Here is a 16,857-nt window from a genome sequence, read left to right as displayed (position 1 = left end):
CCTGGAGCTTTAATACCTATCAAGGGAATGATGAATTGTGACAAATATATTCACTTATTGGAAACCAGAATTGTACCTCAGCTGCAAAAATCATTTCCGGATGGCAGAGGTGTGTTCCAACAAGACCTGGCACCATGCCATATGTCTCGAAAAACTACAGAATTCTTCAACAAGAAGAATATTCAGGTACTCCCCTGGCCAGGCAACTCACCCGACATCAACCCCATTGAGAACTTGTGGTCAATTTGCAAAAGAAGAATGCAAAAAATGGATTGTTCTATAAAGGAGAAGATGATTTCTGCCCTCATTGGTGTATGGTTTCGCGATGAAGAAATGAAGAATATTTGTGGGAAATTAGTGGAATCCATGCCAAATCGTCTCAGAGCAGTTATTAGGAACAAGGGAGGCCACATAGATTACTGAGGTATGTCTTAGATCCTTTTTTTATCCCATTTGAGTGTTTTTGCATAAGTAATTACGTTGTTCGGATTAATTTGCACGCTACTGTATGACAAGATCGAATCAATTTCAAATCTGCCACTTCACCTGGGTCAACGAGCTCTTACCTGCGTGCAGTGCAAGAGCTGCTCGAAGTGGTGACCATGACGTTCGTCGCACATATTGTATCTACGAAAAATATTCCCATACGCATGCTCAAGGATACCTAGTGTATGATGAATATCCTGCCATAAATACAACTCATGTACACAGATCTTCCTCCATCTCTGCAGAGGTCTCGTAAACAGGACTCTTCATATGGTCTCACACGAAAGTCGAGAGTTAAATCCAGCGATCGTGGCGGCCAAGCAATTGATCCACCTTTCCCTGAATGTTTGATCGAAATGTTGGACTGCAAATGAAAATTGCGCTGCTGCACTATAATATTGCAATCACATTTACATCTTCCAACAGCTCCACCAGTGCATGTTGCAGGAATCCCAAGTACAGTGGCGTTCAAAGATAATATCTGACCTCTAATTTTCTTATCATGTAAGCGAACTTTTTAACCACGGGATAAGTCAGACCCAAATGTGTAAGTAGACGGACGAGTTGTTAGTCGTTCGAGTTTGGTTCCAGTGGTCGGCCTATCTGTATGGCACAGTCTCACGACCATCGATGATACTGCCCAGGCACTGATGCCGAACCTTTGCAGAAATCTATGGGAATGTGCGAGGCAGGGTTTTCTTCATTCCAAATGTGACTATTTCGACACTTGAAAACATCTTCCTTGGTAAAATGCGCTTCATTGGTGGAAAGTATGCTCCGTGGAAACTCGGGCACGGGCACACAACGATGTAAGAACTGCAAGAAAGAACAGGAAAAAGGTGAAAAGAAAGGGAGGAAAGGAAAATGGGCCCAGCATGTTCTTACCGCTGTCGTAATGGCACCAATATGAAATATAAGTTGGTATCAAAAAGTGTAAGAAGGGTAATATTTGAAGATTTCTGGACGATGACATGGGACCGAAAAAGAAAGATATACGTCGCCGCAAAAATGTTCCTAAGAGAAGCATTCTCGGGAAAAGTAAGAAATCCCTATTCTTCGGTTTCGTCGCGAAGCCTTGAAAATATTACTATTTTATTATTCTGTAACACGCGGGAAATTTAAAATTCACACTTTCTGTTCCCGCGGAAATAACGTGCGCGAATATAGAGCGAACATAATTGCAGCACCAGCGATTTTACTGGCCTATATATTAATTACGTAGGTAACAAATATATTTAATTTATTCCATAGAAGCTGACAGTTGTCGACAGTAGCGGCAATGATGCTGTAACTGGTGTGTAAACATAAAACTAAAAAGACTGTAATGGCATGTGTATAAAGAAGCTGGGTAATATTTTGATCCGTTATGATTGTAGATTCGGTGTTACGACGAGTGTTCCATTTAATTTTTATGCAGTATGTAACGATTAGCACGTTTTAGCAATAGAAACTGTAACTTTCTGTCAAATTTTAGTTTCCAATATATGTTAACTTACTCTAATCGCCGTGGTAGTGTGGTTATGTTAAATGTGTCAGAGTAAATTCTTCCAGATACCATCGTTTAAACATTAAGAACTGTTTTGTGTTTCCGTAGTTTGAACTGATAAGATAGTATATATTAATGCGCCGACACAAACAATGAAGATGTATTTTGATGAATTCGATATGTGCACGTTTCTTGCACATAACGTCAAACTTTAGAGGTTATGTTATGAAGAAGGATCAAGCCTAGTGACTAGGAACTTGAAAGGTAATATTATATTGATTTGTGTCATAATTCACAACATTTGTGCGATTTATACATTTCAGTATGAATTGTGTTTGAATTTCAAACAACAGTTATGAGACAAGTTCGTAGTTTCGTGTAACATAAATGCAGTGGCATTGTCAAATACAAGAAACATTGATTAAATGTAGTAATCCGATTATATTCAGTATACTGAGCGAAACTGACTTTATTCGTTGGAATGTAGGCTACGTTACTTATAGCATTTAAGAATAAAAATAAAAATATATACATATAACTTACATAATAAGATACGGTTTACATATAATAGGCCTATATAGGTTATATTAGAACGATCAACATTTTATATAAAAATGGTAATTCTTCAGAAAAATTACAGCAAAGAAGGCAATTTTCTTTTGCCTCACTGGCTTTTGTGACATGTATAGTGATAAACACGTGGATTTAGTTTGCAGCCACAATTACTTCCAACACAAAAATCGTTCAGTAGCCCCTCCCTCTTGTTACATATGTAACACTGGAGAAGTCCAGAACACAATACTGGTACTAGGGAAACTGACCATTTCCCTAGTACTGGTACCTAATTCGTCTCGGACTCAGGCGAAGCTAGGGAATTACATTAGGAGGTGCCTCTCGTGCCGCAAATTTTGTGACCTGGAATTACAGCTGGTCTACAATTTAACATTTCTTGTATTCTTACATATTGCATCTTGTATTTGTTCATTTATATGTTCGTAATAAGAAAAAATTATGAATAATTTCGAGGGAAAAATTGTTCCGGAGCCGGGTATCGAACCCGGGACCCCTGCTTCAACGCACCAACGCTCCACCACTGAGCCACTCTGGAACTCCAACCGACACCGATCCAATCCTTCCCTCCACATCCACAGACCCCAAAGTGGGCCGACAACCGTCAAGCAACCAACCTCGAGTGCACACCAACTCCGTGTGACTTAAATTGTGGTTTTCTGTCAACGAACAGTGACGTGCATTATGCAAATCAAGATTTTCAGGTATAACTTTACAGGGAGTTATACCTGAAAATCTTGATTTGCATAATGCACGTCACTGTTCGTTGACAGAAAACCACAATTTAAGTCACACGGAGTTGGTGTGCACTCGAGGTTGGTTGCTTGACGGTTGTCGGCCCACTTTGGGGTCTGTGGATATGGAGGGAAGGATTGGATCGGTGTCGGTTGGAGTTCCCGAGTGGCTCAGTGGTGGAGCGTTGGTGCGTTGAACCAGGGGTCCCGGGTTCGATACCCGGCTCCGGAACAATTTTTCCCTCGAAATTATTCAAATCAACTTTACAGGGAGTTATACCTGAAAATCTTGATTTGCAAGAAAAAATTGTTTGCAGTAGGCCTATTTCAAAGAAAATATACCTAAGCATTTGTTTTCTAGCATCTGGTTCATTTATTATTGTCTTGATTACTTGAAGCAGAGCATCAATACTGCTTTTAGCCACCGGCGTAGCTTAGTCGGCTAAGGCGCTTGCCTGCTGATTAGGAGTTGCGCTTGGGCGCGGGTTCGATTCCCACTTCGGCTGATTACCTGGTTGGGTTTTTCCTAGGTTTTCCTCAACCGAAAGGCAACTGTCAGGTAATATATGGCGAATCCTCAGACTCATCTCGCCAAATATCATCTCGCTATAACCAATCCCATCGATTCCAAATAACCTCGTAGTTGATATAGTGTCGTAAAAAAAATAGTACTTATTGCTTTTAATGTTTTGAAAACTGGGGTTTTCTATAGCACGCGATACTGAAGGTTTTTTTTTTTAACGAAAAAGTGGAAAAAAGGTATATGTTCAGAGGGAAAGGTAGTTTGAAATGTGAAGAATTCATATAGGACATTAGTTGATTTTAAAACATAGATATTAGAAAATACCTAACCTGTCTCTGATTCATATATGCAAGGCCTAATCAAACATAACCTAATCTATCACAGATTCTTGCACTATAGAACTTAGAAAAATGCAAGTTGGAAGTTTCAGTGTCGTGTGCTATAGAAAAGCCAAAAACCTTATTGTATAAAATATTATGATTTTTAAATAATTATTAAATAGTCTATGTTTAATGCATTTTTCTAGAATTAAGTTACTCAATAGCAAATTTTGATGCAAGTAAAATGGGTCTATAACTATTCATGTTACCTTTATCTTTTGATTTATAAATTGTAATTACTATTGTATTATTTAAATTATTTGGAAAGATACTTACTTACTGGCTTTTAAGGAACCCGGAGGTTCATTGCCGTCCTCACATAAGCCCGCTATTGGTCCCTATCCTGAGCAAGATTAATCCAGTCTCTACCATCATATCCCACCTCCCTCAAATCCAATTTTAATATTATCTTCCCATCTATGATTCGGCCTCCCCAAAGGTCTTTTTCCCTCCGGCCTCCAAACTAAAACTCTATATGCATTTCTGGATTTGCCTATACGTGCTACATGCTCTGCCCATCTCAAACGTCTGAATTTAATGTTCCTAATTATGTCAGGTGAAGAATACAATGCGTGCAATTCTCTGTTTTGTAATTTTCTCCATTCTCCTGTAACTTCATCCCTCTTAGCCCCAAATATTTTCCTAAGCACCTTATTCTCAAACACCCTTAACCTATTGTTCCTCTCTCAAAGTGAGAGTTTATTTGGAAAGATACCTTGACAATATAAACATACATTTAGAAATTAAAACTAAGAAAATAAGAACAACAGACTTCTTGACAATTATTTGGTTAGAGTAGACTAGTAAGAGTCATTGTAACAAAAAAAAAACCTCTGTAAGGGAACCATGTTCTTGAATTCATGAATGATTTCATTTGCATTGATAGATGGAAAGCAGTTGGCTTAGCAGAGGGGGAAAAGCCGAGTTTGTCCAAAAACACACACGTTATACTGATAGCCATGTTAGCCTTTGTGCATAACCAAATATTGAGTACCGGTAAGAAAGGAAAGGCATATTTACGAAATATTTATGAGTTCGGTAAATTTTCGAGGCATTATTTACAATCTATGTAGACCTATTTTACAGGTCCATGGGCTCACTCCAGCACCCCTTGTTGCTCCGCCTATGCTTTACCTCGCATGTTATGGTGGTAATTAGTAACAAGTAGAAAGGTGGCTACAATAGTTCATGAGAAAATATAGATTTTATCCTGCTTGGCATACTGTATGCTGTCCTGTACTCCATACAGTGCAAGTCTTATTTCAGTCTGGAGCAGAAGGTCGATCTTTCAGTGTAGCATTCTAGGAATAATCCTTCTTTGGATTCATTCTAGGTTTGCTAGATGTACGATCTTATCTGGAACAATAAGGTTTTGGCTCTTTTCATTCTGCTTATGGTGCAAGTCTTGAACCGTATGCCAAATTTTCTGTTTTCAAATTTTAAATCCAGCACACAGTAGGCCTACCTACATCACATTTTCAGTGTAGTTGGTGGAAGCGTAGTAATATGTAGGCCTATGTATGTATGACAGTACCAGAAAAATTGATATATTTTATAGATTAAACTGGTGCACAAATACCGAAAAATAATGTATTTGTAATAAAGTTCTTGCTAAGCTTTTTCCCCATTTACGACGATTATTTGGAAGGATTACAAGAACAGAATACTCAAATATTATAAAAGATAAACTTTATGTATAATTCAACAGTGATGAAAACTGTAGTGAATTATACAACAAGATTTTATTGTATAAATAAATAGTTAAATAAGACATGTTTTAGTGGGAAATACAGGTTAAATATATAAAATGAAAGAGTAAGTTCATAATATAATTAATATGACATAATAAATAATTACAGTATAGGTCTATAATGCATAAGTCATAATATGATTAATTGTATTAATTAATACGTAATACATTGGTTGGGCTACTGATTGAGAAAAAACTGCCTACTGAAGGATGCACTTGAAGGAATGGTGAATGAGAGAAAAGTTCAGAGCAGAAGAAAATATGAGATGATAGATGACATTAAGATGTGAAGAGTCCACTGCAAGAATGATGGATGTCACTTTCTTGTCGAAAATGAACCAAGACTGTCAATGCATACCTTAAGACATATAGAATGTACATAGAGAGTTATATGGCATTAACACTGATAGTCATTGTCCAGTAATGATCGGAAAATGACAGTTAAGCTTTGAGTGCTAAGCATTTCAAACTTTCAATTGCTTCTCCTGCAAAATGTATTCCAAATGACATCCATCATTCTTGCAGTGGACTCTTCATATATGGATCATATTGGAGACTAAGAGGAAGGCAGGAAATAGAAAAGGTTGGAGATTGCTGGGTTTGCAGTGAATAACCTGCTTTGGTCAGAAAACTATGAATGAATGAATTATCTTCTTATACACTCAATGTTTTTTTTTTAGAAACTGAATGTGGATGAAAGGTGTTCCTTATTTTCCATCTCGAAATCTGGCAACACTACTTCATTCACTTCTGATACATGCTAATACCATACCTCATACCACCAATCCTGTTTTCCAATTGTTGCACTGTGTAAATACTACAGTGGAAAATTATAATCTAAATCTACAATACAAAGATGATTTACATTTTAATTGTGATATATTTTTCAAAGAATACTTAAATGTCAGGAATTTGTTTGTTGTGTTATTTAGAAAGTAATTGTATAGTTAGAAAGAAAAGTTGTTTAAATCAATCCAAAAGAAAATTGCAGTTACTTAATGTATTTCGTATAAATATCACTTTGTTTGTTTTTTTTTTTAATTTGATCTGAAGTAAAACTCATGTTCTACCCTCTGGATGTATCGTGATATATTTAATCAGTAGGCTTTGCACTTAGTTTTGTCTGGCACAATTTTACAGATTTCAGTTAGTGTCTCATATATGTGATAAATGAATTTGAGTGTCCTTGGTTTTGAGATTACTTTGTGAAGGTTATATCTAAGTTTTTGAGGTACTGAGGTCTGTTGTTTTTCTGAAGTCTGCATGTTGTGAGGAGATGAATGGCTTTCTGGTTGTCTTTTACATATGGACATCGTGGGGAAAGCATTTTTCCAATTTTGTGTGGATATTAATTTATTACTCTTCATTCTGTATTATCAGTCGAAATTTTACATTAGGCTTAACTATTAGTTTTTAAGAATGTTACATTAACTCAAAGTGGAGTTTATTTGTTAATTTATTCACGCATTTTTAAGTTATAACCAATAATATTTAATTTAAATTTTATTAAACCCTTAACCCGAAATATGTGTCTACCAGGCCTGTATTGCATGTTTTTCCTTGAATATTTGCAACACTGCTTAACATGTATTATTCTTTGAACTATGTTTTCTTTTACTCCTTTAGGTTTTCTGTAGTGTGGTTGTAATTTAAATCTGTTCAGTGCATTGTTGCCACTGTTTCTTATTAAAATATGTACCGTAATTATTGTTAGATATATTTGCTAGTCTCACAGACCGGTATATCATATTACATAGTAGTTCGTCAATTTCATTATTGTTGTAAGTATGTTTTGTGTTTAATTTCTTTTCGATAATTAGTTTTTATTATATCCCACATTGCAAACATATACCACCATGTCAGTTATGCCCACTGATTCTAATTTTCCGAAAATAATGCAATAATGGCTAGAAGATGAAGATGAAGTTGTTGAAAATGAAGTAGATGAATGTCCACATTTTGATGATTTTGCCCAAACTATAATTTTGTCATCCCTATTGCTAATCAGACTGAATCATCAGATTCAGAGTCAGATGAGGAGTTGTTAGAAAGAGACATACAAATCCCTAATGAAGTTGTCAGATAAGAATAGAGATGAAAGAGCCCCACCTCGTTCTTGTAATACTTCTCCAACAAATGACGTACGAGGCGCGTCTATAAAGTAACTTTCCCACTCGTCCCACAGCTAGCAAACCATATGTTGCGTGAAGCGACTGCGTATACGTGATAGAGTAATGTCCTGGCATGATGCATGTGCTAACGGAACTTCCCGAGTACTCTCAGTAGCTTCGTTGCATTGGTTGAAGATGGACGTTCCTATTCCAGCTCCCGCCGCATGAAGTGCGGTCAGTGATAAAGTTTTTTTAATGCACAGGGCATAGTGGCGATTGAAATTGATCGTCAGCTGTGCCAGGTCAATGGGCCTAACGTCATGAGCAAGCAGATAGTGCATTGCTCCACAAGGTCGTCTGTGATGTTGGTTGGCCTCGCATTGCGCTCCTCGTCATGCACATTTTGGCATTCCTGCTGAAAATTGTCTGCAGCAGCAATGCACCATCTGCTTACCAATAGACCTGGCAGAGCTGACGATAAATTACAATCGGCGCTATGCCCTGTGCATTAAAAAACTTTATCACTGACAGCACTTCATGCGGCGGGAGATGGAATAGGAACGTCCATCTCCAACCAATGCAACAAAGCTACTGAGAGCACTCGGGAAGTTCCACTAGCGCATGCACCATGCCAGGACATTACTCTATCACGTACACGCAGTCGCTTCGCGCAACATATGGTTTGCTAGCTGTGGAACGAGTGGGAAAGTTACTTTATGGACGCGCCTCGTGTATCTTGGAGAAGACAAGTTTGTATGACACAGCCAACCCCAATGAAAAACCAGAAAAATGCCTTCACATAATATTATTCGAGGTCTATCTGGTATTACCACATCTGCTAAAGACTTCGGTAGTGCAGCTGCTCCTGTAAACATTTGTAAACTGCTTCTTGTGAATTGATAAATGTAAATTGTCTTGAATTAAATACTTTTAATTATATTTATTGTAAAATATGTCTTTATTGATAAAAATATATTTGTCTTGAATTAAATATTTTTAATTATACTTACTTACTTACAAATGGCTTTTAAGGAACCCGAAGGTTCATTGCTGCCCTCACATAAGCCCGCCATTGGTCCCTATCCTGTGCAAGATTAATCCAGTCTCTATCATCATATCCCACCTCCCTCAAATCCATTTTAATATTATCCTCCCATCTACGTCTCGGCCTCCCTGAAGGTCCTTTTCCCTCCAGTCTCCCAACTAACACTCTATATGCATTTCTGGATTGGCCCATACGTGCTACATGCCCTGCCCATCTCAAACGTCTGGATTTAATGTTCCTAATTATGTCAGGTGAAGAATACAATGCGTGCAGTTCTGTGTTGTGTAACTTTCTCCATTCTCCTGTAACTTCATCCCGCTTAGCCCCAAATATTTTCCTAAGCACCTTATTCTCAAACACCCTTAACCTATGTTCCTCTCTCAAAGTGAGAGTCCAAGTTTCACAACCATACGGAACAATCGGTAATATAACTGTTTTATAAATTCTAACTTTCAGATTTTTTGACAGCAGACTAGATGATAAGAGCTTCTCAACCGAATAATAACACACATTTCCCATATTTATTCTGCGTTTAATTTCCTCCCGAGTGTCATTTATATTTGTTACTGTAGCTCCTAGATATTTGAATTTTTCCACCCCTTCGAAGGATAAATCTCCAATTTTTATATTTCCATTTCGTACAATATTCTGGTCACGAGACATAATCATATACTTTGTCTTTTCGGGATTTACTTCCAAACTGATCGCTTTACTTGCTTCAAATAAAATTTCCGTGTTTTCCCTAATCGTTTGTGTATTTTCTCCTAACATATTCATGTCATCCGCATAGACAAGAAGCTGATGTAACCCGTTCAATTCCAAACTCTGCCTGTTATCCTGAACTTTCCTAATGGCATATTCTAAAGCGAAGTTTGAAAGTAAAGGTGACAGTGCATCTCCCTGCTTTAGCCCGCAGTGAATTGGAAAAGCATCTGATAGAAACTGACCTATACGGACTCTGCTGTATGTTTCACTGAGACACATTTTAATTAATCGTACTAGTTTCTTGGGAATACCAAATTCAATAAGAATATCATATAATACTTCCCTCTTAACCGAGTCATATGCCTTTTTGAAATCTACGAATAACTGATGCACTGTACCCTTATACTCCCATTTTTTCTCCATTATCTGTCGAATACAAAAAATCTGATCAATAGTCGATCTATTACACCTAAAACCGCACTGATGATCCCCAATAATTTCATCTACGTATGGAGTTAATCTTCTCAAAAGAATATTGGACAAAATTTTGTATGACGTCAACAAAAGTGATATTCCTCGAAAGTTACCACAGTTGGTTTTGTCCTCCTTCTTAAAAATAGATACAATTATGGACTCCTTCCATTGTTCCGGTGCAATTTCCTTTTCCCAAACAGCAAGTACAAGTTTATAAATTTCCCTATATAATGCACTTCCACCCTCTTGTATTAATTCTGCTGGAATTTGATCGATACTTGGAGACTTGTACTTCTTCAGATTTTCTATCGCAATTTCGACTTCTGAAAGCGTGGGTTCGGGTATAAATGGCTCAGCAGTTTGTATTTCAATTTCGTCCTGATCATTTCTATTTGGCCTATGTACATTTAGTAGTTGCGCAAAATAGTTTTTCCATCTGTTTAGGATTGATGGAGAGTCTGCAAGCAAGTCACCATTCTCATCTTTGATCACGTTTACCCTTGGCTGATATCCGTTCTTAAATTCCTTTACACCCTTATATAAATCTCTGATGTTTTTATTCTTACTATTTGTTTCTACCTCATTCAGTTTTTCCTTCAAGTAACCTCTCTTTTTATTCCTAAGTGCTTTCTCTTCTGTAGGGGCATGAGCATTTATAACTATGATGTCGCACCATCTACCCTTAAGTACTAAATGTGATAACCTGTCACTTACAAATTCGACCTTTTTTACTGCTGATTTTATGAACAAAGAATCCTGTTCCTAATTCGTGATTATTGTTTCCTTCCCCATAATACAACAAGTAATCTCCTATTTGTGATATGCCATTCCCATCTAACCTAACCTCTTGTACTCCCACGAAGTCTATTCTATATCTAGCTGGTTCTTTTGCTACTAATGTTACCCCTCCTGTTCTATAAAGTCTAGTTACATTCCAAGTGCCAAATCTCAAAACCTTATTCCTTTGCTTTGGTCGTGCCATAGAATCAGTCCTATTCCGAGGCTTATTGTAGGGATTCGTAACAAGCTGTTTTTTTACGGTGATGGGTTGTTAGCCCTTCGCCCAACCCCCAAGCTGGAGGACCATGCCTTATCGGCTGTCCACGACTGCTTATTCAATATATTCACAGCTACCCTCCATATCTGGAGGCCGTCTCCTCTATCCGCAACCTGAGGACATGCCATGCCGTGGTGATAGGGACCCACAAATTATATTTGTTGTAAAATATCTTTATTGATAAAAATAAATTATCTTGAATTAAATATTTTTAATTACCAGTATATTTATTGTAAAATATGTCTTTATTGATAAAGAATATGTATTTTCTTGCATTAAATGTGTATAAATTACTCATGGAAACAATAATGAATTATGCCCAGTCTCCTAGACCGAACTTTCTGTAAGTGTGATTTTAATATATCTTTTGGGTGAAGAGTTAAACAAATGTACATTATTATTACTTTTGTTATTATTATTATTATTATTATTATTATTATTATTATTATTATTATTATTATTATTAATGCTGTTACGTGTTTCTGTTTACAGTTTTATGACAAAAGATGGAGTCAAATTTCAATGAAATGTACCAGGAGGACTCAATAACTACGTGCAATACAACTGAAGATGTGACTAATGGCGAACAGTTGGACTCTGATATCTTGTTGTCAATTAAACAAGAAGATTTGGTAGGTATTACATGTGATGTTTATTTATCTTAATAAGTATAATGTGGCAGTCATGATAACCAGGTGACAGTGACAGTAGGGAGTTTACTTTTAATCTGAGGCTGCCCTCATAAGCAAACATTCTCATGAGGGCAGATAAATTTTTTTTTTCCTTCCACCATGTTAATAATGTCAAAACAAGTGCTTATACAGATTTTGGCCACTCAAGCACAATTACCGAGGGTCGTAAAAAATTAAGTTTCCCTAGGGCCGTTTACAGAAAAAAAAACAATTTCAAGGAAACATCTATTGAAACAGATACAGGAATTGTTGAGCTATTTTTCAACATATTCTCCACCAGAATTGAGACATTTGTTATACCATGGAATCAACATTTGTATCCTTGTGTTGTAGAAGTTTGCCACCTGGGATCAGAACCAGTGTGTGACAGCTGTCTGCACCTCTCTGTCGATTCCATGGTATGACAGATGTCTCAATTTCAGTGGGGAATATGTTGGAAAGTATCTCAACAGTTGTATCTGTTCCAATAAATTTTTCCAATAAAATTGTGTTTTCTTTCTGTGAACGGCTCCAGGAAAACTGATTTTTTTTACGACCCTCGTAATTGCATTCGTGTGGCCAAAATTTGTACAAGCACTTGTTTTGACATTGACATGGTAGAAGAAAAAAAAATAACTTTTTTATCTGCCCCCATGAGAATCTTTGCTTGTCAGACATGGATTCGAATCCTGCTTGAGTTGATTACCTGGTTGAGTTTCTTTCCTAGTTTTCCTCAATAGTAGGTTGAACATCAGGTAATTCCATAGCGAACTCTTGAACTCATCTAAAAATACCATTTTGCTACCACCAATTCCACCACTACTAGTTAACCTCACAGTTGATAAAATGTATTTAAATAACTGATTAAAGTAAAATTAATAACAGTAATTGTCATTAATTTGGATATCATAATGTTCAAGTCCATTCTGATTTCTTTGAGCCAAATTTACAATGTATACAATACTTTCTGAAATAACTTGGTAACTATACTTGTTTTTTTGAAAGATGGGACATGACAGGAGCATTGCGATCGGAGAAACAACTGAATGTCACATAGCATGGTAACAACGGTTGACTTGCCAAATTTACCATCCCCCCTTGGCGAGAGTTTGATAGCTCTCGTGGCGACATTTATTGTGCACACAATGTTAGCATTGATACATTTCGTGTTTGATTCTCTGTCGATTTTTGTATTATTTTCTTACCTTCGCGTCAGTTGTCAATGAGTGTTTTAACGTCAGCCATCTTAACATCAATTGCTAGCTTCCATCAGCTGGCAGCATGGTAGTCTATATTGGCAGCATAGCACTGTAGTTCCAAGCTCAGCCGCTTAACTGTCATGTCCCATCTTTCAAAAAAACAAGTATAGCTGGGACTAAATGTATTTTTAGATATCTTGCAGTATCAGATGAATAATCCAGTCAAGTGTTTCTAGTTGTAATTTGTTATTATTTTAGTTTTTAACTGGACAAAAAGCGGTTCAAATTTTTTTAACTAAAACTTCTAATAATAAAAATTAAATATGTCATTATCTTACTGTTTTACTTTGAGAGATATCACTGCATCTATTATCACTAGGATATTGTACATGATGGTGCAAAATATCATTCGAGTTATTAATGTAAGCTTGTGCTCAGCAACTGGTATATACATTTAATCACTAAACATATATTAAGCCTAAATATTTAGTAATTATTATTATTTTTTGTTTTTATTAATCAACTTTTATTACAAATAATATATTAATCAAAATTTATAAAAATCAAGAAAAAGTAATTTGTAATTTGATATATTGTTTCAAGTTGCAGGATGAAGATATTAATTTTTCTGATACTACATCCCTCGAAGACAAAAACAAAAAGTTTTTTGAATTGACGCCAGTTGAATTCGAAATGCAAGAATCATTTACACACTACGACACGAATATTCTGCAGGAGAGCAATGATGAACGCAGGTATTATAAGTATGTTCTTACATTTTTTTCCTTTAACATTAGGTATTTCACATTTCTAAATGTCATATTGAAAAGAAATATATTTATTTTGTCCTGGTCTGTCCAACAGAAAGTTATAGTGAAAAGCAATAGAATTATTTTGTAGAAAATATTGTTTGATAAGTGAATATTTTTTTTATCAAATCTGTCATTTATTTACAAAATAAAAATAGATGTTATTACTCTAAGTTCCATGTAACTACATTTATGTTATTTTTCGTCGGATCTTGAAGTAATTTTACTGTCGAAAATTTTTAATGCTATACCTACTTCTCATTATTTATGAACAATGTCCATCGTTCTGCAAGTATAGGTAAATTTGCCGAGCAGTACTTGAAGTGAGGGGATAACAGTGATGGTATTGTTCCCAAAATTTCATATAAACGTATCTACGTAAATAATTTCTACTGTGCAGTGGTGGCTCGTGTATTAGTCATGAAGGGGTTCAGTTATAAAAGTAGTTGTCAATTTTATTGCATTTTCAAATGAGAAACAATTAGAATGTGCCCTTACCTTACTTACTCAAAGTGAAATTCCATATGGCGTTTCTTCTAACAGAACTTATCAATTACTAGTTTATCAAAGTCGGTAATTTAAGGTACCATTGTGTTTTCTATTAACAACATTCTGAGCTGATTTAATCTATCCTCTCCCATGCGATTCTTTAAATACGTTATAATGCACTTATCACTTTTAAGGTAAGAGAAACACCTCTCAGTTTCTGAACTGGTCATTGGCAATGTAACTAATAGTTTGTGTTTTTCACCAGCAGTGTTGACTGCACTGCCGAGTTGATGTCGTTGAAATTACATGGAATATATGGGGTGGAATATTCACGATTTGATTACTTTGGTATTCTCCTTGTGTTTTAAGATCTTATTTACTTAGAGAGATATATATTCGACTTGAGATAATTTTTCTCTCATTAAAATGTACAGAACATCCAATAATTTACTTTCTGAATGAAAGGAATTTGGACACATGTACTCAAATAACTCCCGTAAAGAAAGAAGTCGTAATTTTATACTACCACTCCAAAATATTCGTCATGATGGATTCACTCGAATTGAGTGTTCGCTAGCATCATTTTGGATGGGATGGGGGAGGGGTATTGTTGTAGTTGTCATGGCAACGTGACATCACAGGTCGAAAAATGTTCAGACAATGAGTTTCTGAGTCCATGCATTACTGCCTCATTTCCGCTACATATGCTGAACTTGTAGAAACGTAACTTGGATACTAAAATTATCAAATTATAGTCACGATGCTGTTATTCCCAGCGTGACTCCTCCTCTTTGCTTATGTCTGAGGAAGTGAAGGCCTTATAAAGTCTAGGTAGGTAGTATCGTTCGCCATTTTTGTTCTTTCTTTGCCAAGCTACCAGACGAGGAATCTATTTGCCACACTGTTAAACATTATCATGCTGTAGCTCCTATGATAATAAATCAAACACACTATAATTCAGCAAATAATTGAGCGGCAAATAACGTCCTCATGTGCTTTCTGCGAACGCCAACGAAAGAACCAAAATGGCGGACGATTAAGTATTTATCGAGCCATAGGAAATGCATAACATCATCATTAGCGAATCACAAAACGTACACGTTTAAATGTAGCCTGCAACGTGATTGGCTGCCAGAAATGAGCGACGGGACTATAGAGTTGTTAGGCAAGTGCAAATACTGTAGAATATGTTTCCTAATTTTCACAGGAGGGCAATGCCTTAGAGCCCCCCTTCAATAGCCGCCACTGTTGTTATGTTTTTTACTTTGAAGATCATGTGGTGGTACTGTTATTACAGTCTGCTGCCTACTTGTCAACTGAAATCACTGATTTAGCGAACAGAAAGTATATAATTTATTAGAGTTTACTTTCTGGAGAATGGACAGGTGAAAACACTGAGGATGATGTTGATTTCGAAATAGGAAATAATGCCCAGTTCACTCAGTTCAATTCTTCTTCGCTCCTTACCAAGAACTAGAAAACAAACTGAAATATAGGTTTACACTGAAGAAGATCGAATTATGTTTTTTCTGTATCATGTGCAATTTGTGGTCAGTATAGTCGATTTAAGATAGGTAGAGTCCTCCGAGAGTGGTTTTATATTTTAAGGAAAGTTCATTTAGAAATTTCATTATTTCGGTATTATTTCCAATTTGGTTGTTATTTTAAAATTAGGGTATTTGAAAGCTTTATGATCTTGTCTGAAGATATTAAACAATATAGGAATGGTATTTTCTGCATAAAAATGTTTTGCTTTTATAATTTATATCAATTTCAATACACAGCTGCATTCATTTGTTGACAAAATGGAGGTATGAAATGTGCCATCAAAAAAAGAATCCTTGGCCTCATCTTCCCCCTTTTTTTATAACTTAAAGAGTACCGAGGATGGTGGTGTAGTGGTTAATACATCCACCTTATATTCGGCAGTTCTGGTCTTTGCTCCCAGAAGCAGAGTATCCTGACTTGGGTTTTTCGTAGTTTTAGCTAGAGCTGAGATAGTACCAATGACAAGGATCATGACCCACTTCCTTCCCAAATCTACAATCCTTCATAACATCATTTTGTTGTGGTTTTCTCACCTTCTGCGACAGGCAAACCGTGTATTAGACAAATATCACAACTGACTGAGTATGTTCTACTCTGTCGAGAGGAAAGAGGAATAGAGGAAAACTGCTGAAGAGTGAAAAAAAGCCTGTAAAAAAATAACTATGAAAAAATATACACACACACACACACACACACACACACACACACACACACACACACACACACACAAACACACACTCTCTCTCCCTCCCCCTCTCTCTCTCTCTCCCTCTCTCTGCCCCTCTCCCTCTTTCCCCTCTTCCCTCTCTTCCCTCGTCTC

The 16,857-nt window shown here is 36.4% G+C and overlaps 1 protein-coding gene across 2 annotated transcripts in view; it reads left to right on the top strand.

The window, feature by feature from the left end:
• The first annotated feature begins 1,061 nt into the window (after positions 1-1,061).
• LOC138707557 (uncharacterized) overlaps positions 1,062-16,857 on the top strand; it is a 46,215-nt gene continuing 30,419 nt past the window's right edge. Inside the window, exons 1-3 of one of the 2 annotated variants that reach the window (XM_069837121.1) lie at positions 1,062-2,236; positions 11,814-11,953; positions 13,795-13,946. In XM_069837121.1, coding sequence (XP_069693222.1) covers positions 11,828-11,953; positions 13,795-13,946 — 278 coding nt within the window. In that variant the 5' untranslated portion in view covers positions 1,062-2,236; positions 11,814-11,827. Of the gene's footprint in view, positions 2,237-11,813; positions 11,954-13,794; positions 13,956-16,857 lie in introns of both variants that reach the window. The other variant, XM_069837120.1, reaches the window with a different exon arrangement.

Source organism: Periplaneta americana, chromosome 10, assembly GCF_040183065.1.
Source record: "Periplaneta americana isolate PAMFEO1 chromosome 10, P.americana_PAMFEO1_priV1, whole genome shotgun sequence".
In the NCBI taxonomy this organism is placed as follows: domain Eukaryota; kingdom Metazoa; phylum Arthropoda; class Insecta; order Blattodea; family Blattidae; genus Periplaneta; species Periplaneta americana.
Note: the sequence above shows the minus strand (reverse complement) of the source record. Positions and strands in the feature narration are given on the sequence as shown.